Below are 24,705 nucleotides of genomic sequence, written 5' to 3' on the forward strand. Positions count from 1 at the left end.
ATCTATCTATCAATCAAGTAGGCTCCACAGCCAGCATGGAGCCCAACATGGGGTTTGAACTCACCCTGAGATCAAGACCTGAGCCGAGATCAAGATCTGAGCCAAGATCAAGAGTCGGCCACTTAACCAACTGAGCCACCCAGGTGCCCTATGTCAGTACTATTTATTGAAAAGACCTTCTTTTTGGGGCACCTGGGTGGCTCAGTCAGTTAAGTGTCTGTCTTAAGCTCAGGTCGTGATCCCAGGGTTCTGGGATGGAGCCCTGCACTGTCAGGCTCTTTACTGAGCAGGGAGCCTGCTTCTCCCTCTGTCTGCTGCTCTCCTCCCTGCTCTCTCTCTCTCTCTCTCTTTCTCTCATCTCTGTCTCTCTCTCTCTCTCAAATAAATGAATAAACTTTTAAAAAAGGAAAAGACTTTTTCTCCATTGAGGTGCCTGTTTCAGAGACCAGTGGGCCGTGTTGGTACGGGTTCATTCTGGACTCTGTTTTCTACAAACATTGATCTGTATGTGTGACCTTTGGCCAAAACCACATTTCTTTATGACTTTACAGTAAGCCTTGAAATCAGGCCAGCTGAGTCTTCTCCGTCATTCATTTTCTTTTTTTAATTTTATTTATTTATTCACGAGAGACACAGAGAGAGAGAGGGAGGCAGGGACACAGGCAAAGGGAGAAGCAGGCTCCATGCAGGGAGCCCGACGTGGGACTCGATCCTGGGACTCCAGGATCACGCCCTGGGTCAAAGGCAGGCGCTAAACCGCTGAGCCACCCAGGGATCCCCCTGAACTGTATACTTAAAAATGGTCACCTGGGGCACCTGGGTGGCTCAGGCCCTGGGCTGAAGGTAGCGCTAAACCGCTGAGCCACCTGGGCTGCCCCTCTGTCATTCATTTTCAAAATTGTTTTGCCTAGTCTAGTTCCTTTGCCTTTACATTATAAAATTTAGAATCAGCTTGTTGATTTCTTTTTTTTTTTTTTTTTAAGATTTTATTTATTTGAGAGAGAGAGAGCATGAGCCAAGGGGAGGGGCAGAGGGAGAGGGAGAAGCGGGGTACTCGCTGAGCAGGGAGCCCAATGCAGGACTTGATCCCAGGACCCTGGGATCACAATCTGAGCCAAAGGCAGATGCTTAACCGACTGAGCTACCCAGGCTCCCCCAGCTTGTTGATTTCTTAACAAAAAAATGTCTCCTTCTCAGTAAATGGAGAGCTTTGCTACTAGTTTTTGTGTCCCTGTGATTCCATGTAACAACACCACTCACCTGGATCAGTGTATTACCTCCTCCTAGTTCTTATACCTTCTGCCCTTACTACCTGCCCACCCTAGACTTTTCTCCCTGCAGTGTGGCTAGAGGCCTGTTAAGAATGTATTCCCTCTCTGCTCAGAACCCACCATGGCTACTAGCTTCCTTGATGTGATATCTGAAGTCTTCACTACCACCAGAAGGTCCTGTGTGATCTCCTTGCCCACTCACCTCCCTCCCACCCCATCCCATCACTTCTCTCCCTTTACCTCTCTTAATGACCTCTGTTTCTCCCTTACTTGTTCTGTTCTAGCTATTCTGGGCTTCTTACTGTTTCTCAAATATGTGAAACATGGTCCCACCTCAGGGCCTTTGCACATGCTGTTCTTCTGTCTGGAAGCTCTTTCTTTAGGATAGCCTGATGGATCATCTGTCACCTCCATCAGGCCTGTGGTCAGCTGTCTCCTCCTCAGTAGGCCCTGCCTGGTCCCACTGCTAAAAATGCCTCCACCCTGTTACTCCATCCTTCTGCCCTGTTTAATTTTTCTTGGAAGCATTGGTCACTCCCTGTCATTGTTCTGCCTGTTTATTTGGTTTATTGTCCATCTCCACCCAGTTGAAGGTGAAGTCCCTGATGGGGCCTAGCTCATGGGTGTGCTCCTTTGTATGGTACTTGGTGTGTATGATGTGCTCTAGAACCCCGTCTCCCCCATGTAAAAAACTAACTTTGTGTCTCAATTGCTAACTGGTATGCACTCAGCAAAGGCCGCCAGGCTGACATTCTGTTGGTTGCCACCGAGTTAGGCTGGGACTGGGAGGCACACACAAGTCAGGCACATCACAAAGAAATGGAGGCTGGGACTAAGATCAGGGTCATGGAGGGGACAAGGCAGAGGGGTGAGGCTGTAGGAGGGCAGGGTGAGGACAGGCTGCAGTCAGAGGCCCCGGGCCTTTCTGGGAGGGTTTGTGTAGATTGGCAGTGGTTTCTCTCTCTCTCTCTCTCTCTCTTTTTTAAAGATTTACTTATTTGAGAGAGAAAGAGAATGCATATGAGTTGCACAGAGGGGGTGCACAGAGGGAGAGAAGCAGGCTTCCTGCTGAGTGGGGAGTCTGACACAGGCTGGATCTCATCATGACCCTGAGATCAGGACCTGAGCCGAGATCGAGAGTCAGCTGCTCAACCCACTAAGCCACCCAGGCGCCCTGCAGTGGTTTTTATATTAAAGATAGATGAGGGGCTTGCTCTGTTCTCGGTACCTCGATTGTTCTGGTGCTCTTTACTTTAAAAATAGCATTTTTACCAAACTACAATTCACATACCATAAAACTCATCATTTTATTTTATTTATTTTATTATTTTTTTTAAAGATTTACTTATTCATGAGACACACACACAAAACTCATCCTTTTAAAGTACTATTGGAGGGGTGGTGATCGTGTGAGGCTGGCTCAGTTGGTAGAACATGGATGGGACTCCTGATCTTGGGGTTGTGAGTTTGAGACCCAAATTGGGTGTAGAGATGACTTAAAAATAAAATCTTACCAAAAAAAAATAATAAAGTGTACTATCAGGTGGTTTTTAGCATCTTCACAGAATTGTGCAGCAATCACCACTATCTAATTTCAGAACCTTTCATGCCCCCAGAAGAAACTCTGGTTCATCAGCAGTTATCTCCCACCCCCAGCAACTCCCAACCACTAGTCTACTTTCTGTCTATGAATTAGCCTACTCTGGATGTTTTGTATCAACGGAATCCTACACTTTGTGGGTTTTTTGTCTGGCTCCTTTGACTTTGTGCAGTGTGCTCAGGTTCATCCTTGTGACTGCACAAATCAGAACTCAATTCCTTTTCTTGGCTGAATAATATTACACAGTGCAGCTATGCCACCCTGTGTTTATCTGTTCCTCAGTCGACAGGCATTTGGCTCCTTTCCACTTTTGGCCATCAGGAATAATGCTACTGTGAACATTTGTGTAGAGATTTTTGTGTGCACATGTGTTCATTTCTTTTGAGTCTCTGTGTGGGACTGCAACTGCTAAGCCATATGATAATCCTTACATTTAATCTTGAGAAAGTCCTAGATAGTTGTCCACAGTGGCTGCCCCATCTTATGGCTAACCAGTGCTGTAGGAAGGTTCCAGTTTCTCCACATCTTTGCCAACGCTTGTTATAATTTTGAATTTAGCCTTCTAGTGGTTTTGAAGTGGTATTTTGCTCTTGTTTTTTTTTTTTTTTTTAAGATTTTATTTATTTATTCATGAGAGACACACAGAGAGGAAGAGACACAGGCAGAGGGCAGAGGGAGAGGCAGGCTCCCTGTGGGGAGCCTGATGCAGGACTCGATCCCAGGACCCCAGGGTCACGACCTGAGCCGAAGGCAGACACTCAACCACTGAGCCACCCAGGTGCCCCAAGTGGCCTACTCTTGATTTCAGCTCAGGTCATGATTCCAGGGTCCTGAGATTGAGCCCTGCATCAGACTCTGTGTTCAGCAGGGAGTCTGCTTAGGATTCTCTCTGTCCCTCTCCCACTACCTCTCCCTCCACTTATGTTCTCTCTCTCTCTCTCTCTCAAATAAAATAAATACATCTTAAAAAAAAGAGAGAGAGATTAGGGAGAGGGAAGGGGCCGAGGAAGAGGAAGAAGCATAAGCAGGGAACCCAGCTTGGGGCTGGATCCCAGGACCCTGGGTTCTTGACCTGAGCCAAAGGTAGACTCCTCACTGACTGAGTCACCCAGGCGCCCCTAAAATAAATAAACCTTAAAAAGAAAGTACATTTAAAAGCAAGGGTTCCCAAATCAAACAGAATTGGATACCTATTATTTGCACCTCCTGCTCTCCGCCCCCCCCCCCCCTTTCTGGCAACTACTGATCTTATCTCTGAATTTGGTGTTTTTTTTTCTTTGGTTAAGATTTCACATATAAGGTGGATGAAAAAGTATTTGTCATTGTCTCATTTGACTTAGTGTAATGCCCTTTGGATTCATGCATGATGTCAAAAATAGCAAGGGGATCCCTGGGTGGTTCAGTGGTTTAGTACCTGCCTTTGGCCCAGGGTGTGGTCCTGGGGTCGCAGGATCGAGTTCCGTGTCAGGCTCCCTTTGTGGAGCCTGCTTTTCCCTCTGCCTGTGTCTTTGCCCCTCTCTCTCTCTCTCTCTCTCTCTCTCTCTGTGTCTCTCATGAATAAATAAATAAAATCTTAAAAAAACTAGCAAGATTTAATTCTTTTTTTATGGCTGAATAATATTCCAGTGTGTGTGTGTGTGTGTGTGTAGGCACCACAATTCCTTTATCCATTCATCTACTGATGGACACTTAGGTTATTTCCATATCTTAGCTATTGTAAATACTCTTCTATTTTCTTTTAAACATGTTATAGTTTTAGCTCTTACGTTTAGGTCTCTGATTCATTTTGAGTCAGTTTATATATCTCATGAGGTAGGAGTCCAACTTCATTCTTTTCCATGTGGCTGTCCAGGTGTCCCAGTACTATTTGTTGAAAAGATTTAGATCAATTTGGAGAGTATTGCTATCTTAACAATACTTAGTTTTCCAGTCTATGAACACAAGATGTCTTTTTCATTTATTTAGGTCTTTAATTTATTTAAAAAAATTTTTTTTAGTTTTCAATGTAAATTTTTTTTACCTTTTTTTTTGTTAGATTTATTCCTAAGTATTTTATTCTTTTTGGTGCTATTGTAAAAAGAATTATTTTCTTAATTTCATTTTCAGATTGTTTATTGCTGGTGTATAACAACATAACTGATTTTCGTGTATTGATCTTATATCTTGCAATCCTCCTGAACTCATTTATTATCTCAAACGGGTTTTTTTGTGCTGTTGTTGTTTTTGGTAGATTCGTTAGCAGTTTCTTTCTTTTTTTTTTTTTTTAAGATGTTATTTATTCATGAGAGACAGAGAGAGAGAGAGAGACAGAGAGAGAGAGGCAGAGATATAGGCAGAGGGAGAAGCAGGCTCCTCACAGGGAGCCCGATGCAGGACTTGATCCTCGTACTTGGATCATGCCCTGAGCCAAAGCCAGAGGATCAACTGCTGAGCCACCGAGGCATCCCTGGTTAGCAGTTTCCATAGACATGATCATGTCATCTTTGAATAGTTTCTTTCTTCCTTTGGATGCACTCATTTCATTTTCCTGCCTTGTTACCTTGGCTAGAACCTCCAGACAATGTTGAATAGAAGTGAGAGTGGACATCCTTCCCTGGTTCCTGATTTTAGAGGGAAAGCTTTAAGTGTTTTACTATTAAGTATGATGTAAGTTTTGTGCAGATGACCTTTATCAGATTGGGATAATTCCCTTCTATTCCTAGTTTGTTGATTGTTTTTTTTTTTTTCTTTTTCATGAAAGGGTGTTAGATTTTATTAAGTGCTTTTTCTGCATCTATTGAGATTGTTCTGTCATTTGCTTTTAATATGGTGTATTGCATTGATTGATCTTTGAATTTTTGGATCATTATAGTATTCCTGGAATAAATCTCACTTGGCTGTGGTCCATAATCCTTTTTATATGTTGCCAGATTTGGCTTACTCATATTTTGTTGATATTTTTGTGTCTGTATTCATAAGAAATATTGGTCTTATTTTCTTGTGATGTTTTTGTCTAGCTTTGGTATGAGTATAATGCTGGCCTCATAGACCGGTTAGGAAGTATTCCTTCCTCTTCTATTTTTTGGAAGAGTTTGTGAAGGACTAGTGTTAAACCTTCTTTAAGTGTTTGTTAGAATTTACCAGGGAAGCCATTTGGACCTTTGATTTTTTTTTTTTTTTTTTTTGTGGGAAAGTTTTTGAGCATAAATTCGGTCTCTGCTTGTTACAGGTCTATTGAGATTTCTTTTTCTTATGTATTTTTAAAGATTTTATTTATTTACTCATGAGAGACACAGAGAGGCAGAGACATAGGCAGAGAGAGAAACAGGCTCACCACAGGGAGCTGATGTGGGACTTGATCTCAGGACTCCAGGATCACGCCCTGAGCCGGAGGCAGATGCTCAACCGCTGAACCACCTAGGTGTTCCTATTTTTTTTAAAGATTTTATTTATTCATTCATGACACACACACACACAGAGGCAGAGACACAGGCAGAAGGAGAAGCAGGCTCCATGCAGGGAGCCTGATGTGGGACTCGATCCCAGTATTCCAGGATCATGCCCTGGGGCGAAGGCAGACACACTTAACCTCTGAGCCACCAAGGTATCCCACTGTTTCTTTCTTTTTTTTTTTTTTAATTTTTATTTATTATTTATGATAGTCACACAGAGAGAGAGAGAAAGAGGCAGAGACACAGGCAGAGGGAGAAGCAGGCTCCATGCACCGGGAGCCCGACGTGGGATTCGATCCCAGGTCTCCAGGATCGCGTCCTGGGCCAAAGGCAGGTGCCAAACCACTGCGCCACCCAGGGATCCCTGTTTCTTTTTTTTTTTTTTTAAGATTTTATTTATTTATTTATACAGAGAGAGAGAGAGAGTGGCGGAGACATAGGCAAAGGGAGAAGCAGGGTGCATGCAGGGAGCCCAACTTGGGACTCGATCCCGTGTCTCCAGAATCACACCCTGGGCTGAGGGCGGTGCTAAACCGCTGAGCCACCTGGGCCGCCCTCATTTACGTTATTTAATTTTTGGCATAGTGTTTCTTTATAATCCATTTTTTATTTCTGAAAGGTGGGTAGGTTCCAGATTTTAGTAATTTGAGTCCTCTGTTCTTGATTCATTTAGTTAAGATTTGTCCATTTTGTTAATCTTTTCAAAGAACCAACTTTGGTTTTGTTGATTTTTCTCTATTTTTCTATTTCCTGTCTTATTTATTGCCTCTGTAATCTTTATTATTTCCTTCTTTCAGGTTGATTTGGCTTGGTTTTCTTTTTTTTCAAGTTCTTAAATGAAAGATTAATTTTTTTATTTGAAATCTTTCTTTTAAAAATTTCTAAAAATGTTTGAAGATTTATTTATTATGTAATTGACATACAACAACCTGCAGTCTGTCTTTTTTACTTTTTATTTTTTGTAAGATTTTATTTTTAAGTCATACCTATGCCCGGGCAGCCTAGGTGGCTCAGCAGTTTAGCGCCGCCTTCAGGCCAGGGCCTGATCCTGGAGTCCCAGGATTGAGTCCTGCATCAGACTCCCTGCATGGAGCCTGCTTCTCCTTCTGCCTGTGTCTCTGCCTCTGTGTGTGTGTCTCTCATGAATAAATAAATAAAATCTTACAAAAAAAAAGTCATACCTGTGCCCAGTGTGAGAGACTTGAACTCATGACTCCAAGATCAAGAGTTGCATGCTCAAAAAAAAAAAAAAAAAAAAAAGTTGCTTGCTTTTCTGACTGAGTTGACCAGGCTCCATTTTTTTAAAGGTTTATTTATTTATTTGAGAGAGAGAGAGAATGGGGGGGGGGGCAGAGGGAGAGAGAGAATCCCAAGTGAACTCCCCACCAAGCATGGAGCCCAGTGTGTGGCTCGATCTCACAACCTGTGAGATCACGACCAGAGCCAAAACCATGAGTTGGAAACCCAACACACTGAGCCACCAGGCGCTACCCATCCCCTTCAAATATAGGTGCCGGGCAGCCCCGGTGGGGCAGCGGTTTAGCACCGCTTGCAGTCCAGGGTGTGATCCTGGAGACCCGGGATCGAGTTCCACATCAGGCTCCCTGCATGGAGCCTGCTTCTCCCTCTGCCTGGGTCTCTGCCTCTCTCTCTCTAGCTGTGTCTCTATGAATAAATAAATAAAATCTTTTAAATAAATAAATAAATATGCCTACATCTGTAAATTTTTCTGGGCATATTGCTTTTACTTAACTTCTAAGTTTTGGCCTATATGTTGTGGTTTCATTTTCATTTCATCTCAGAGTATTTTCTTATATTCCTTATGTTTTTTTCTTTGACTCACTGGTTATTTAGGAGTGTGTTGTTGTAAATTTCCACATACTTGTGAATTTTCCCAAGTTTCCTTTTGTTACTGATTTCTTACTCCATTCCACTCTGGCCAGAGAACATACTTTGTGGGATTTCAGTCCTTTGACATTTATGAGTCTTGTTTTATGGTCTGACCTCAAATACAGCCTATCCTGGAGAATGTTCCATGTGCCCTTGATAAGAATGTGTATTCTGCTGTTGTTGGGTGGAGTATTCTGTGCAGGTTTGTTAGATTTCATTGGTTTCTGGTAGCATTCATATCTTCTGTTTCCTTGTTGATCTTTTGTCCAGTGTTCTATCCATTATTGAGGATGGAGTATTGACCTCCCTCATCTACTGCTGTTGACTTGTTTCCCTTGTCTCATGCTCTCTCTCTCTCTCTCTCTCTTTTTTTTAGATATATTTATATGAGAGAGAGAGAGAGAGAGAGAGAGAGAGGCAGAGACATAGGCAGAGGGAGAAGCAGGCCCCCCTCAGGAAGCCCAACACGGGACTCTGATTCCAGATCCTGGGATCATCTCCTGAGCCAAAGGCAGACACTCAGCCACTAAGCCACCCAGGCATCCTTCTCATGCTCTCTTTATGACTGCTTGGTATTCCTCAGTACAGCCCAGCCCTACCAGGTCCACTTACTCTCCTGCATGAGATTTTGGTTTCACCCTCCTGACAGATGCTTGGGGTAAAGTGACAGGTCTGTGCATCTGCTGTGCCCAGGGCTGAGCCCTAGAAGGGGTTTGGTGTGTTGGAGTGGGAGCAGATATAGAATTGTCTTGCCAGGTCTGCCAGGAAGGACTGTGCCGAGGTCCTTCTTGACGTGCCAGTGAAGGTCTCCCTTGATGCCATCACCCTTATCAACCAATCTTGTGGAAGAGTGTCCTATGTATGCCAGGCATGGGCCTCATGGGACTTGTCCTTCTAATCTTGCTGACAACCTGATGGGGTGTGCACTGGTACTATCCCATTCTTATAGATGGAGAAACTGAGGTCCGGGGAAGTGAAGGCCCTTGTTCAGGTCTCACAGTGAGGCTGTGGCTGAGCTGTCCAGCTGCAGCCTCTGCACTCTCCCCACTGTCATGATCTGCTGGCCAGTTTCTCCTTACAGGGAGCTATGACTGACTGTCCTGTCTTCAGAGTCCAGGAGCTTCTTTCCATCTTTGTTTCTGGTGCTGTGACCAGGATGGTGCTGGCAGATGGGGACAGAAATGAAGCCAGTTGGGTTGGTGCCTCCCTGGTTGGAGGGTGGGGTTGTTGTGTGTGGTGTTAGCTTAGGTGGCTTTGGTCCAGGTGACCAAACCTCTCTTGTAGCTTCAGTTTCCCCATCTGAAAAGCAGGATTGGTAAGAGCCGCTGTGAAGGTGGAATGAAGACTTGTGTGCACAGAGCTCAGCTCAGTTCTGTGTTGTATGCACCCTGGAGATGCCATCCCCTCTTACCATCTGCTCCCTAGCACCTGTTGTGTGCCAGGGACCGTGCTGGGTATGGGACAGTGAACAAAACAGACCGTTTAGAATGGGGACCCGTATGCAGGGAGGAACCCTGGAAAGGGGACAGAGCTCATTCTGGGGAAGCACTCAGGGGACCTCTCCTGACACATGCCGGCCAGCCAGAGTCTGGAGGAAGAGTGGAGGGCTCTGTGAGGGGCACTTGGTGGCAGAGGAGGAGCCCAGGAGTAGACTGATGGCATCAGGGCCTGGAGGCTGTAGCCAGGGAACCAGCAGAGAATGGCAGAGAGGTGATGGGGCATTGGTGTTGGACCTCATGGCCTGCGAGGAGGATACTGGTTTTGTCCTGCATTTGCTGGAAGCCACAGGTGGGTTTTAAGCATGTGAGCAGCATGATCTGACTTATGTTTTAAAAACTCTTGCTGGCTGCCAGGCTGAGAACACACGGGGCAGGGGCAAGTATGGGGCATGGAGGTTTGGGGAGCATGGCTGTGACCCAGGGGACTCAGCCTAAGGGTTTGGGACTTTGCAGGGGACAGGGGGTGGGGTGGGATGTGTTCAGGCATGTTGAAGGCAGGATTTGCTGAGAAATCGGCTGTTGAGGGTGGGAAAGATAGGGCCTGAGAAAGGGCAGTAAGGCCATCCTCTCTTGTGTGACACTGTCTGGACAGTTCCTTGCCCTATCATTTGGGAAGGGCTCTGGGAAGGAGATTGGGGAAGACACACACCCATTCTCCTATTTGAAGAAGGAACCTGCAAGGAGGATGATTCTGGAATGCTGGGAGTGTGGTGGGGTACTGCCTGGCTTTGTTTTCTGCCTGTTTACATCCTGCCTGTGGATTCAGTGGGGCTCCTCGGACGGTGACCTATGCAGAACTAGGAATCCATATGTGGCCAACCAGGCCATAGAGGTGCAGTGGGGACTCACTGACGCCCCAGCCCCTGCACTGTCTTCTATCCTCACCACACCCCATTTTATAGTTGAAGAGCCTGGCCCCAGGACCTTGCTGCCAAGGTCACACAACTGGCATGCAGCTGACGTGGCCATGTGACACCATCTGTCTGCTGCAGGGTAGAGCAGTGGGGATGCTCAGGTGGCTCCCAGGAGGGCAGAATGAAGAACTTGGGTGCTCAACTGCCAGTGTTTTTTGTCTGTCGTCTACGAAAATGCTGCTTGGCTGGCTGACTGATTGATTGCTTTGGTGCTTCTCAGTACAACTGAAAAGTTAAAAATTAATATATAATCAAATACAAGATTTAACATATGTATATATATTAAAGATTTATTTAAATCTTTTTTTTTTTTTTTAAATTTTTATTTATTTATGATAGGAACACAGTGAGAGAGAGGCAGTGACACAGGCAGAGGGAGAAGCAGGCTCCATGCACCGGGAGCCCGACGTGGGATTCGATCCCGGGTCTCCAGGATCGCGCCCTGGGCCAAAGGCAGGCGCCAAACCGCTGCGCCATCCAGGGATCCCTAAAGATTTATTTATATGAGAGAGAGTACACAAGCAGGGAGAGCAGCAGACACAGGAGAGGCAAGCTCCCTACTGAGCCAGGAGCCCAACACAGGGCTGGATCCCAGGAACCCTGGGACCATAACCTGAACCGAAGGCAGACGCTTAACTTACTGAACCACCCTGGTGCCCCCAAAATTGATATTTACCTGTTATAAAGGTTATGAAAAAGTTGTGGAAGACCAAAATTCAAGTCCTGTAGGAAACTGTCAAAACAAAGTTTTTCCATTTGCATTCCATACAAAACTTCCATCAACGGTCATGCATCCCCTCCAAGTTTGTTGTCCTCACACAAGCAGAAAATTAAAAGGGCATTAAAAGGGTTTTTTGGAGGACACAGTCTGTTTTGTGCATCACACTTTGCTTTCAGCACTGCGGCCTGGATTGCCTCCCAGGCCAGTTTCAGGATTGATTTAGCTAATTCCATGCTGATGGACATCTAAGTGGTTAACAGATTTCACCCTGGAAAGCACTGCCACAGGAAGAGGCCGTCCTTGCAGACCCACTCAGGGGAATGAAAATAAGGTGACGAGGGGCAGGGGTGTCCGTAGGGGACAGTTAAGCCTCTCAAAAGAGTTGATATTGAATTGAATCCTTTTTTTAAGAAAATATTTTATTTATTCCTGAGGGACACAGAGAGAGAGAGAGAGGCAGAGGGAGAAGCAGGCTCTCTGTGGTGAGCCTGATACAGAGCTCAATCGAGCCAAAGGCAGACACTCAACTACTGAGCCACCCAGGCATCTCCTGAATTAAGTCTTGAGTGACCACAGGAAGCCAGGATTGTGGAAAGGCTCAGAAGAGATGGTCATTCCAGGCAGATAATCAGCACGTGCAAAGGCCCTGCACAGAAGTAGGTTTGGCCTGTTTGCTGTACCTTGGCCAGCAGTGTGGTTGAGGGAGTGTGTGAGGGTGGGAGTGAGGGAAAGGAAGAGACAGGGCAATTACTCAGGGCCTTGGAGGCTATTGGGAACACTTTGGAGCAGGAGAGGGTCATAATGTGATTCATATCGTGTCTAGTTCTCCTTTGTTGACATAGGGCAAATGGTCTCTTTCAGGCACCATGGTAAGAACTTCGCAAATCCAGGGACACCTGGGTGTCTCAGCAGTTGGGCATCTGCCTTTGGCTCAGGGCATGATCCTGGAGTCCTGGGATCGAGTGCCACATCGGGCTCCCTGCATGGAGCCTCCTTCTTCCTCTGCCTGTGTCTCTGCCTCTCTCTCTGTGTCTCTCATGAATAAGTAAATAAAATCTTTTTTTTTTTTTAAAGAACTTTGTAAATCCTTCCAACTACTATCTGAGGCAGGTGACATTATCCCCACCTAACAAATGAGGAAACTGAGGCACAAAAGGGTGACCAGACCTGCCCTGATAGTCCAGAAAGGAATGGGCAGTTCCTGGATTCCAGCTGGGGTCTGAGAGGCCCATGAACCACAGCTGCTAGTCTCTGTGGGCCACTTCCTGCTTTTGCTCCTGGCCTGGCATCCAAGTGAGACCTTGGAGCAGGTGACCCTATGGCTGAGAGCCAAAGGTGGGGCTGGATCTGGAACCTGCAGGATTCCTGAGCAGGGAGGAGGCTGCCTGGAATTTGTGAATGGGTGGCACCAGGAGTGGGATTGTGAAAGTTAGCAAGACTGCCCACCCCCACCTGAGCCTCTGTCTCATTGGACAGTGGCAGGTTTGATCCTTCATCCCACAGATGTCGGTCACCTGCCTCTGTATTGAAAGCTGAGGAGGGACCAGAGAACGTGCCAGGCAGAGGACCCTGCTCCCGTGAGGCTGCCACTCTAATGAGTGGGTGGTGGGGAAGGGACAGACCATAGCCCTATGAACACATCAGTAAATTGGAAGATGCCAGTAATGAGAAGAAGAATGGGAGTAATGAGAAGAATCGAGCAGGATGGTATATGATAGAGCAGGACATGCTTCATATTCAGGGGGTGCCAGGTGGTGGGTACAGAAGTGATGGTTTGGCCAGGAGTTGTTGGCCTTATAAATGTTGCAGGAAGAGAATTCTAGGCTTAGGGAACAGCCAGTGCAAAGGCCCTGAGGCAGAACTGTACCTGTTTGGGGGGGAACATACCAGGGAACTGTATAGCAGGTAGCTGAGTGAGCGAGGGGGAGGGTTGGTGGGTGACTGGGCAGGTTGTTTGTGCAGGGCCTTGTGGGCCTCAGAGAGGACTTGGGATTTTACCCTGAGGGAGGTGGGAGCCTTGGGAGGCCTCCAAACAGAACAGAGTGGGGACATGCTCTGATGTGGCATCCACAGATGCCCTGTGGCCACTCTGGCAGTGAGGGTGGGTAGCCTGAGAGGCAGCAGCAGCCCTGGTCCAGGCAAGCACGGATGTCCTGCATGATGGCCTTGGATATGCAGAGAAGTGGACCAGTTCATGCTCCATCTGGAGGTGGAGCCAGCAGCGCTTGCTGCTGGGGGGGGTGGGGGGGTGGGTGGGAAGTGAGAGGTGGGAAGAGCCCTGGGTCTATAGTCTGAGTCAGTCGGCCTGCCCTTTGGGATAACCACAAGGACACAGTGGCACCTGCCTGGGGCCACTAAGTGCGGGCTGGGCTCTGGGTGACCAGTGGTTACCGTTGGATGGTGTCCAGATGGATGGTAATGAGGCAGGGACTGGGTGGGGACTGGTGGAGGATGTAGACTAGATGGCGCTCCAGAGGCCGAGCGTTGAGCTCTACCTTTGTTCTAGCAAAACCACAAAGGAGGCCCTGGGGCTGTGGGGGTGTTCGGGGAGGGGGGGTCTGCCTCGTTGACATCCCACCTGTGTTCCCATCACAGCTCTGCTCCTTCCTCCCTGAGTTGCCTGGGCATGTCCTGAAACTCTGAGCTGTAGTCTGCCTATCCGGGAAATGGGGGTATCGCCCCTGGTGTTGTTCTTTTGGGTGTTGCTAGAGGGTTTGCTGAAATGTTGCCAATGATGGGGTTAGAGTTGGGCTAGGGAGGCAGCCAGTGGTCCGTATATGGGCTCTTATTAGGCTGAGAGAGTGAGCTGGGTACAAACAGGTCCCTGGAGCATGGGCCTCCTTCTGAGGGCTCTTCCTGCGGCTGGTGTTGTGTTGAGGTCTCATAGCCACACTGAGGCTTTGAGCGACCCCCATGAGGATATGGTGATGAGGAAGGGATCCCAGCCTAGGGCACTTGCTGGGCCTCCTGCCATCATGCTGCTCGGGCGGGCGAGGGGTGACCTGGGCCCTTAGCAGCTCTGACTCATCCTCTGCTGGCTTATCTGTTTGTTTTCCCTCCCCTGGGAAGGCGTCCACCTGCCCATTCATCAGCCTGCGTTTTAAGCCTCCATTATTCCCTCAGGCAGGCGTCCCCACCCCTAGCCTAGAAGCCAGGGGGCCTGGTGGGATCTTATGCTCTGTTCAAACAACAGTAAATAAATAAACAGCTGGGGCTTCTGATCCGCCCGCCGCCTCCTGTTGTGCCTTTCCCTCCCTGACCACTTTTCCCCTGGGAGCCCTCATTACTTCCTAGGGAGAGGTGGCTCGTTTTAGGGCTTGGAAACTGAGGCTCCAAGAGGGTGAAGTGACTTGTACAGGTCAAGCGGCCAGCGGGGCCTCCCTGAAGGATGAGTGGCATCCTCTCATCCCATAGATGACCGTGCCAGTGCCCAGAGAAGGTGGAGACCTTCCTAGGACCACACAGCTCATGAGGGCGGGGCTGGGCTTTGAACAGGCTCTCTGGTTCCAGAGTCTGTATTCCTCCTGGCCACTCAACAAACATCTAATGAGCACCTGCTGTATGCCAGGCACTGTTCTAGGTGCTGACGAGTCAATAGTGACTAGACCAGGTGAAGTCGTGTGCTGTCACAGGACTGGACTTCCTGTTGGAGGCCATGTAGTGGGAGTGAGAAGGGATATGTGTTAGGGGTGGGTTGCGAGCCACTGCATCTCCCCATGGGTGAGTGGGCAATACCTGTTGGGGAAGGGTTTCCTGGCAGAGGGAGAAGTTCCTGCCAAGGCTGGAAGCCAGAAGTGCAGAGATCCCAGAGGGGAGGATGCAAGGGTGGGGTGAGGGTGGTGGGATGGGCAGGTAGAAGACTGTCAAATGTGGGATGGATCCTGTGACTTCAGGAGGGAGGTTTGGAGCCCCAGTCTTGGCTTTAGAAAGAGAACTGTCTGTAGCCCCAGAAGGAGAATCCTGGGGCCAGACCTGGGCCTGGTGCAGAAATGGTCATGGTTAATACTTACTGAACCCTGACTCTGTGCCAGGGAACAGTACAGACCCGGGATCCTGTCCTGGGGAGTTTCGTTGTGGAGAAGGATGGGTAAGCAGATGGGTGGGTTGGAGTGTGAGTGGTGAGGGAAAAAAATGAGGGTAGGAGGGACATAGGGAGGGGGTTGAAGCTGTGAGCGAGGGTGGGAAGTCTCCGTAGGGAGGTGTCCTTTGACACCAGAGCTGATGGGGGGGCCTGCGTCATGGCGGGGGGTGCCTCTTTGGTGCCCAGCTGACCCCTGGGGTGGGCAGAGCTACTCCATCTTACTCACCAGGAGACCCAGACGAGAGAGACAAGGAAGTTGGCCCAAAGTCACACCACGTGCAGGGCAGCCTGGGTGTACAGCAGCCCTCATTGCAGGGGTGGGCGGGTTGGTTCAGGGTAGAGGAAGCAGATGACTGAGGCTTGAGAGTTGACTCTAGATGAGTGGGCAATGTTCCAGGCAGAGCTACTCAGGGAGGTGGTGGCCTTCCCAGGGGAGGGAAAGCCCTGAGAGCTATTCCTGCTGCCTTGTGTCAGGAAATCATCTGGGTGGGTCTGGGAGCGTAGCTGTCTGACAGGCCCTTCCTCTGGAGCCTCTTGGGAATTTCTGGGGAGTTGCTTTTGGGGGGAATGTTGGTGCTCTTTCCACTCTGCAGTCTGAGAACTTCTGGAAGCACAGATGGAGGAATCCAGGGTGACTGGTGCTCCCAGCCTGGTGTGCAAGGCTGCCCCTCGAGTCATGCCACCTTTGCCCGGGGCTGTACCCTCCCATCATCCTTCCTTCTCACCGCCAAGTCCCAGCCCCAGAAAGCTGCCTTCCCTGCATGTGCCCAGAGCTTTTGGGGTGCTTTTGGTGGGGTTCTGTTGGGCTTCATGCTGGTCCTCTTCTCGTTCTTCTGAGGCTCTCATTGTCCGTTGTCTGTGGCATTACCATTGTCCTTGTGGTGCCTGGCCCCCTAGATACGCCCAGAACAGTCACAGGACAGCATGTGCCAATACCAGTGACCGAAGGCTTGGCCCCGGCTGGGGAGATGCCAGCGGCTTTTGAGTCAGATCTGTGGGCCCAGATGCCGGATGACCGGGGGGTCAGAGGCCAAACCCCATGAATTTCAGTCCACATTCCTACTGCTCCCTGAGGCCTAGTGACCTTATTTTTTGTTTGTTTGTTTGTTTTTAAATAAATGCATACACTCAGGAAACCACCAGACAAATCAAGATAGAGGATGTTGTCATCATTCCAGAAAGTTCCCTTGTGCCCATTCTAATCAGTTCTGCAAAGGGAACCAACTGCTCTGATTTCTATCTCCAGAGACCAGTTTTGCCTGTTCAGGTGTCCCCTCTGACTCAGCAGGAGAAACAAGGGCATATGTCTACAAGAGGCATGTATGAAAATGCTTATAACAGCTGTATGTACATGACCCCAAACTGGAAAGACCCCAAATGTCCCATCAACTAGAGAACAGATGAGCAAACTGGCCCGTCCATGCCAGAGAGCACGGGTCAGCGGTGAAAAGGATCCTGGGTCAGTGACACACACAGCATGGGGGAAGCACAGAGACCGGTGTGAGGGATTCGTTCCTATGCTTCTGTATTGTCCGGTCACTGACCCATTCTGTTGCCTCGAAGAGGTGGAGTGGGAGATTCTGGTGAAGGACGCATACACTGTCACTGCTGCCGTCACCACTTCTGTGTCGGAGGGCTGGTATGGATGGTTTCCAGGACATTGGGCTCTGATGTGCAAGGGGTTGCCTTGCCTCTCAGCCAGGTGACCTGGGCCTCTAGGAAGGTCAGGGTCAGGGCCATGTGTGGTGCCTGAGAGGTTAACAGCCACTAGCAGGCCTGGGAGAGCCTGGCATCTGGCGCGAAGTGGCTTTGCTCTCCTGGAGACCCTGGGATGCCCCCTCTGGCAGGGGTCATGGTGGAGAACTGACTTTAGGGCCTGGTGATTTGGGGGCCTCCTTGTTGTTTCCCGCCCTGCCCATTCTATATCCCGACATGTAGCTCACCTCGTTTCTCCTCAGAGGGGCCTTTTCTGACCATCCCAGCTCCCAAGCCCTCTTAGCCCCATAGTGTGTCATCTTTGACTACCCCCATCTCATGGGGCCCCCATCAGCATGTCCACACGGTGTTCCCAGCACCTCCATCATGCTCCATGGGTGACACCTGAGGTGTAGAGGGTGACTCTGCGGCCAGGGGCCGTGGGCTTCGTCTTCCTGGGGCTCATGAGTGTCCTCGGGGGGTTCTTCGCTCTCTCTCAGCCCCTCCCACCCTCCATGGTTGTGACTGTCTGTCTCCTAAACTGCTCTTAGTTCTGTCCGGTGTCTGCCCACTGCTGTCCAGTGTCCTTGCCAGTCTTGGTCCAGCCACTGTCATTACACATATGTGTACCAGTATGGATGCCTCTAGCCTGCCTGCCTCTGGACTCCCACCCTTGCCTTGGCAGCCACTAGAGGGTTCTTTTAAAACCACATGCCCTAAAAGCACCCATAGTTAGAATCCCAAAACCCCATCTGGTTGCCTTGCTCTAAGAATGATGACCAGCCTCCTCACTGTGATCTCCAGCACCACAGCCATGCCACCCCTCTCTGGGCCTGTCTGCCAGAGTATGCCCTGCTCTACTGTTCTGGCTGTGCTCCTGTGGGGCGTTTGGAGCTCTGCTGCCCCTAGTCTCACAGGCTGGGCTACAGTTCCCTGTAAGTGTGTGGGGCCAACCTTACAGGGTCACTGCCAACACCCTGGGCACAGCCAGTGGAGGTGCTGCAGAAGTGCAATGGGGCTGCCCACAGGCGGTCCTGCATAGTGTATGCCAAAGTGCACCTTCTCTCTGGAATGCCCACTGGATTATTAGCACATTCTTAGGGATTATGACAACTAGTCTGGGCTGAGAACCAGTGGCCTCCTCTGCGGCCTTTCAGGCTCCCAGCAGGGGTTCTCAACACTAGTAGGTGCCCACCTGAGACTCTGGCTGTCACAGCTCTGGGGAGTGGGATGGTGGCCATGGCTCTACACTGAGAACCCCAGGATGCTTGTCTTGTTGTATATATGGGCCACACCTGCCTAGTACCACTTCTCCTGTGTCCTACACAAATTTCAGATAGTCTTTTTTTTTTTTTTTTTAAGATTTTATTATTCATGAGAGACACAGGGAGGGAGGCAGAGACAAAGGCTGAGGGAAAAGCAGGCTCCCTGTGGGGAGCCTGATATGGGACTCGATCCCAGGACCCTGGGATCACAACCTGAGCCGAAGGCAGATGCTCAACCACTGAGCCACCCAGGTACCCCACAAAGTTCAGATAGTCTGAACATTTACCTAGGTGCAAACCTTGTTTGAAATTCTCTGAGCCTAGGGATGCCTGGTGGCTCAGCTTTATCGAGGGATTGTTTATGTATTAGGAAATCTACCCATTTCAAATGCCGGGATATTTTTAGTAAATTTTCAGTAAATGTTAAGTAAGCAGCACTACAGTTAAGTTTTAGAATGTTTCCAGCACCTTAGAAAGCTCCCTCCTCATTTCCTACCCCTGGGCAAGCACCGATCTACTTCCTGTCTATATCTATCGATTTGTCTTTGGGGGACATGAAACACATTATATTTTGTCATCAAATACTTTTATTTAGTCTTTATGTCAGACATATGGCATTATATTTATTACATGTATGTAGGAAATGGAGTGATCTCTTTTGGGTGGTAGTGGGGAGATTGTTCAAATATCTGTCAGTGAAAGGGCTCTTTGGGTGTGCTGGGCCTGGAAGACAGCCAGCCAAAGGGAGATAGTTCCATTCATCAGCAGCCTTCTTTCCAGTCCCTCCTCTGCCCCTTGATGCCTCAGGACCCTCTGAGGTCAGAGCGCTCCCCAGTGCCTGGCTGGGACTGGTGTCTTTGGTGACATTGCCCCAATTGCAAGACTGGATTGCTCCACATGTGTGGTCACACTTCCTGCCCCTCAAGCTAGCCGAGTGAGTAACTTCTCTCCTTTTCCTCCCACAGGGACTTCCTTCCCCGAGGTTCAGGAATCGTCACCAGGCGGCCTCTCATTCTGCAGCTCATCTTCTCAAAAACAGGTACAGTGGGACCACTTGCTGCTGCAGCAAGAAATGAGCGTGGATGCAGTGCCCAGCAGGAGTGAGGGGCTGATGGCGGTGTCTGGGGTCTTGGGCTGTCACTTGGGGGTTGAATTTGCATTCTCCACCTGTGTAGCATAGTTGAAGCACAGCTGAGTTGACACGGTGAAAGGGCTCTTTGGGCACACACCCGTGTCCTCCATCGTCAAGGCTAGGCTGCTAGGTGCCATGTTTGCTTGCTATGCTGTGGATAAAATGCATTTTTTTTTTTTTTGATAAAATGCATTTTTTTTTTTTTTGATAAAATGCATTTTTGCTGAACGCTTTCAAAACTAGTAGCAGACATTGTGACATGTCAACCCAGAATGCTTCAGTGTGCCTCCCCTCTCACTAAAGACACCTTCCTACAGTCACAGAACCACACCCAAGAAAAGTAATTGTCCCTGCATGCTCTCTGATGCCCGGTCCATACTCATGTTGCCAGTTGTCCCCCAGAGAGCTTCCCTGGCAGGGTTTTCAGCTGCTCTGATCAGTCCCCTGAGACACTCCATTGTCCTGTCCCCTTCTTTGTTAGAGCAGCATCACCACCATGTCTGTTTTGATCATGACATTGGCTTTGGGGAGAGGCCCACCCATTGAATATAGAATGGTCCCCTTGTAGATTTTTTCCTGTCTTCCTCCTCAGTGGCCACGGTTTATCTCTATTCTTTCTACAAGTATCTGGCATGAGGTGGGCATGTCTCTGGGCATAAAACCCACTGAGGCCTCCTGGGAAATCATCTCAGGTCAGAAGCTGGAAGGGGCCAGGAGAGCAGTCTGGGCATGACCTCTCCTCTCTCCAGAGCCCTGTGTGGCCTCCATGCTGCTTTCCCACTGACCTGGAATATTAGCCTTGGTTGATTCAGCATTCAGTGGGCGCCAGCCTCACTGCGCGGTCTGGTTAAACACACCCGTGCTAGGAAGCCACCCGACACACCCCCATTTCATGGGGAAATTGAAGCTTATCCAGGCCACCTGCCCTTACACTGGGCCCCAGATCCAGGTTGGGCACAGGCCAGTCAGACCTCAGACCCTGCTCCTTGCTGTGCCCCAGTCACGGGCTCTTTGACTCCGCCCCGCTCCTTGGGAGGGGGCGTGGCTCCAATGAGAGGCGGTAGCCGATTGGTCCGCACCTCCTCTCTGTGAGCTGTGCCATGCCATAGGCCACAGGCGGGCCAATGGGCTGCTTCCTATGGATTCAGGTGTCCAATCAGCTGGCCCAGGACTGTCAGCCGCGGTTTCAGATGACAGTGGTCAGAGAGTCGCACAGGTCTTGGCCCAGTGGGTTTCCGCTCTCCATTCAGCAGGTTGGTAGAGGGTGGGGGCTGAGGAGATGCATTTTTAATGAGCTTCCAGCTGCTGCTGCTGCTGCTGCTTCTGGCTCCTGGCCACACGGGGAAAACCTCTGCCTTGGTGGGTCAGCCTTGCCACCTAAGACTGCCTGGGTTCTGATCGTGACTGCAGCTTCCTGGCCTCAGGGACCCTGGGAAGGGACTGCTGCTCACGATGTGTTTCCTGTCTGGACAGTGAAGATAATAATAGCTCTGACTCTGTCGGTTGCCATGAAGACCACGTTATTCAATACGTCCAACATGCAGCACAGCGCCTGGCGGACTCCCGATTCTCCCTGTGTGGTGCTGACTTGGGCTGCGGTTTTGTGCTTTCTGCCGACCTGTTCCAGATGGCCTGCTGGGAGAACAGGTCGGCTGGCTTTCTGCACTGGAAGGTGGCAGGCTGTGTCATGGTTGGAGGGCTCCCCCTTGTCTCCATGGTGGCCGTCACCCAGCTGTGGTCCACTGAGCACTTAGTGCATGCTATGGGCTGGTCCAGGTCTAGGACACAGCAGTGATAGGACCGAGGCTACTGCCACCACCTGCCCCCTGCCCACCTGGCATTCCCATTGGTGCCAGGGGACCAAAGGGGGAGACTTGGGGTAAGACCAGGAGGGAGACAGGCAGGCCTGGCTCCCACCAGATTGAAGCATGTGTGGAGAAGGGAGAGTGACTAACATCATCCTAGAGGATGGGGCATCCCAGGGCTTTTCTGAAGAAGTGATTTTGGAGCCAAGGCTGACTGGTGTGTTGGGGTGTCAGGCAAGAGGGAGCTCTTCCTAGCAGAGAGAGGTAGCTATGAAGAGCATTGAAGGCAGAAAACTCTGAGGGCTCACATCAGCTCAGTGTCTGACCTGGACTAATGCTGGGGTCACCGTTCCTGTCATCTTCACTTTACAGAAAAGAGAACTGGGGCTTCCAGAGGTGAAGCCACTTGCCCAAGAGTGCACAGGAGGGTCCTCATGAGAGCCAGCCTTAAACTTACTTGGTGGGGTGCCCCCTTAGGGGAAGTGTCGCCTGACCAGATCTTGTGGTTGCTGGTGAAAAAGAGACTGCAGGAGCCAGCCTAGGGCAAGGGACCCAGGGGAGGTAGGAGTGGTGCCCGAAGGTAGGTGGGGACAGGATGGCTGCCGTGGAGATAGAATCTTGGTTGGATCCTGTTGGGCTGGCAGTGGAGGTGGGAAGCGAGGCTCAGGTGTCCCATATGGAAGTGGCCCTTGCTGTGTTTCAGCACACATATGCTTCTTTCTCCACCTGACTGTGGCATTTCCAGTCTCTTATTGCTGGCAGCAGAGTGTGTGCCCATTCTGTGCTGGATCTCAGCCAGATGCCAGGGAGGCAGCGTGGGGGTGGCAGACACAGGATGCTGTGGTCAGTCTGACAGGGGAAAGGACTGGAGGTGTGGGACGTATTGGCCATTGGATATACTTTGGGCCAGGGGCCTGGGGAGAACATTCTGGGCAGGGGCAGGAGCATGTGCAAAGCTGTGAAGTGGGGCTGGCATGGAGGGGCAGGAGGCAGGTGACATGGCCTGGCAGTCTGGTGAGGGATCAGGCAGTGAGAGCCCAAAGAGCGCGTGGTGGGGGAAGAGACCAGCTCAGCCCATTGGCTGTCTTGTGGAAGGAGCACAGGCAAGGGCAGGAGTGCAGGCAGGGAAGCCTGAGAGAGGTTAGCTTGGAACCAGGCAAGAGGTGATGAGGCCTGGCCCAGGGCAGTGCTGTGGGGGTGAAGGGCAGTCCAGGGTGATAACAGAGGTGCCTGGGATGGGTGGGATGTGGAACACCCCACTCATAACAGGGAGGAAGCTAAGTGTAGTGTGGGACAAAGTGATTGATGGAGGGCCCTCTAGGGGCTATGTGGGGCTGTATTGCTTCTAGAGCTTTTTTTGTTCAGCTGACTCTGGAGAACAGGACTCTGGAGCCAGACAGCTACCCTTTATTGTCTGGGGACTGGGGCAGGTGGCCTCCCTCTCTGTGTCTCAGCTTCCTCATCTAAAATGGGTGGCTCAGCGGTTTAGCACCTGCCTTTGGCCCAGAGCGCAATCCTGGAATCCCAGGATCAAGTCCCACATTGGGCTCCCGGCATGGAGCCTGCTTCTCTCTCCTCTTGTGTCTCTGCCTCTCTCTCTCTCTCTCTCTCTCTCTCTCTCTCTGTGACTATCATAAATAAACAAATAAATAAATAAATAAATAATAAGATAAAATAAATAAAATAATAAAATAAAATGGGGGTGACAGTGGTACCTCCCTTGTGGCGCTGGCACCCCATGTGGCTTTGTGTGCCTGTTGCCTCCTATGGGGTCTAGAGCCCCATGATGTGGCTCTGTAGCTGGGCTGCAGTCCTGATGCTCAGTGATGCCTGGCTTCTGGTCCAGACTGGTCTTGGTGAGCCATTACTTTTAATCTGCTAAGTTTAAAAATTACCTCAGACCACATGGGGCTCCAGGCTGGCTTAGTCAGTAGAGCGTGCAATTCTTGATCTTGGGGTTGTAAGTTCAAGTCCCACATTGGATGTAGAGGTTACATAAAAATAAAGTCTTAAAAAAATTGGGGATCCCTGGGTGGCTCAGCGATTTAGTGCCTGCTTTCAGCCCAGGGCGTGATCCTGGAGTCCCAGGATCGAGTCCCACATCAGGCTCCCTGCATGGAGCCTGCTTCTCCCTCTGCCTGTGTCTCTGCTTCTCCCTCTCTATCTCTCATGAATAAATAAATAAAATCTTAAAAAAAAAAAAATTACCTAAGACCAAAGCCACCAAGAAGTTTGATGGCTCATGGATGAACCCTGCTCCTCCTTGGGTATCACCCCTTGGCCTCATAAACCCTGGGTGCTGGGGACTGTTCTTGTGTGGAATGTAGCCTCCTAAGCCTCCCTTCCCTTGACCTTGGCTGGTGCTCTCAGGGCCCAGAGAGGGCATGGCAGGGCTTGGCTTCCAGCTTCCCACTCAAAGCTTTGTGCCCCCAACAGGGCTTTGTTGGCCTCTGGGACATCACCTCCTCCTGGTTCCTAGCTGCTGCTCCAATCCCCCTCCAGGAGATTCATGCCTCCGGGCCTTTGCCCTCACTGTGTGCCCTCACTGTGTTCCCTCCCTGGAACGCCCTGCCCACTTTCCTTGCCCTTGTTGTCCTCCTCCTCCTCCTCTTCTCCTGGGTGAGCCACAACCCCCTTCCCATCATTACTGCCTTAGTTCCTCTACAGCACGTAACCTCATCCTGTTCTTATATTTTCTTAATGGTTCTCTCCCCCCAAAATGTCAGTGCCAGAGGGCAGGGATGCTGACCTGCTTTGTCCACAACTCTCCTGTGCCCAGCATAGAACCTGGCACCCAGTGAGTGCCCCATCAGCATTAGCCAGGTACCTGAGCATGCTCTGTGGGCTGCTGCTGTGCCTCTCCTCTCTTGGTGGAAGGAGGGTGGGATTATCAACACCTCTTTCTCCAGCACCTCTCCCCATGAGCCTGGTACTGGCAGGGCCTTTTCTGTAAAGCTGGCAGACTGCAACATTCAGGGCATGGGCCTTTTGTTTTGATGAGGAAACAGAGTCAGGCTGGGGGCTGACCAGGATGCCAACCGGGGCTGTCACTTGTTCCAGTGTATGTGGGTTTTTTCCACATTATCATGCAGCTTCCTGGTGCTCAGTGGACATTGATTGGGTGACCTACAGTCACCTCCATTCTGACACTGCCTGCCTGGAGATAGTGTCCCATCCCCCAGGAGAAGGGGTCCAACCAGACTGTTGTCCTCCACCTCCACTGTGAGTCACGAGTCGAGTCACGAGTCCAGGTCCATCACCTGTGCTTCTTGCTCCCTGGCTGTGGATCTGGGGTTCCCAGGGCCCCCTCCTCAGAGCAGCTCACAGAGCTCAGGGAGACAGCTTACTCTCCTGGATCAGTGGTTAATGTAAAAGGATAGAGCAGCTGGGTAGCATCTCCA

The 24,705-nt window shown here is 50.0% G+C and overlaps 1 protein-coding gene across 12 annotated transcripts in view; it reads left to right on the top strand.

Moving 5' to 3' along the window:
- DNM2 (dynamin 2) overlaps positions 1 to 24,705 on the top strand; it is an 88,325-nt gene that overhangs the window by 13,802 nt on the left and 49,818 nt on the right. For all 12 annotated transcript variants that reach the window (XM_041760671.1, XM_041760672.1, XM_041760676.1 and 9 more), the window contains exon 2: positions 19,333 to 19,406. In XM_041760671.1, coding sequence (XP_041616605.1) covers positions 19,333 to 19,406 — 74 coding nt within the window. The remainder of the gene's footprint in view (positions 1 to 19,332; positions 19,407 to 24,705) is intronic.

This window comes from Vulpes lagopus, chromosome 7 (genome assembly GCF_018345385.1).
Source record: "Vulpes lagopus strain Blue_001 chromosome 7, ASM1834538v1, whole genome shotgun sequence".
NCBI lineage: Eukaryota > Metazoa > Chordata > Mammalia > Carnivora > Canidae > Vulpes > Vulpes lagopus.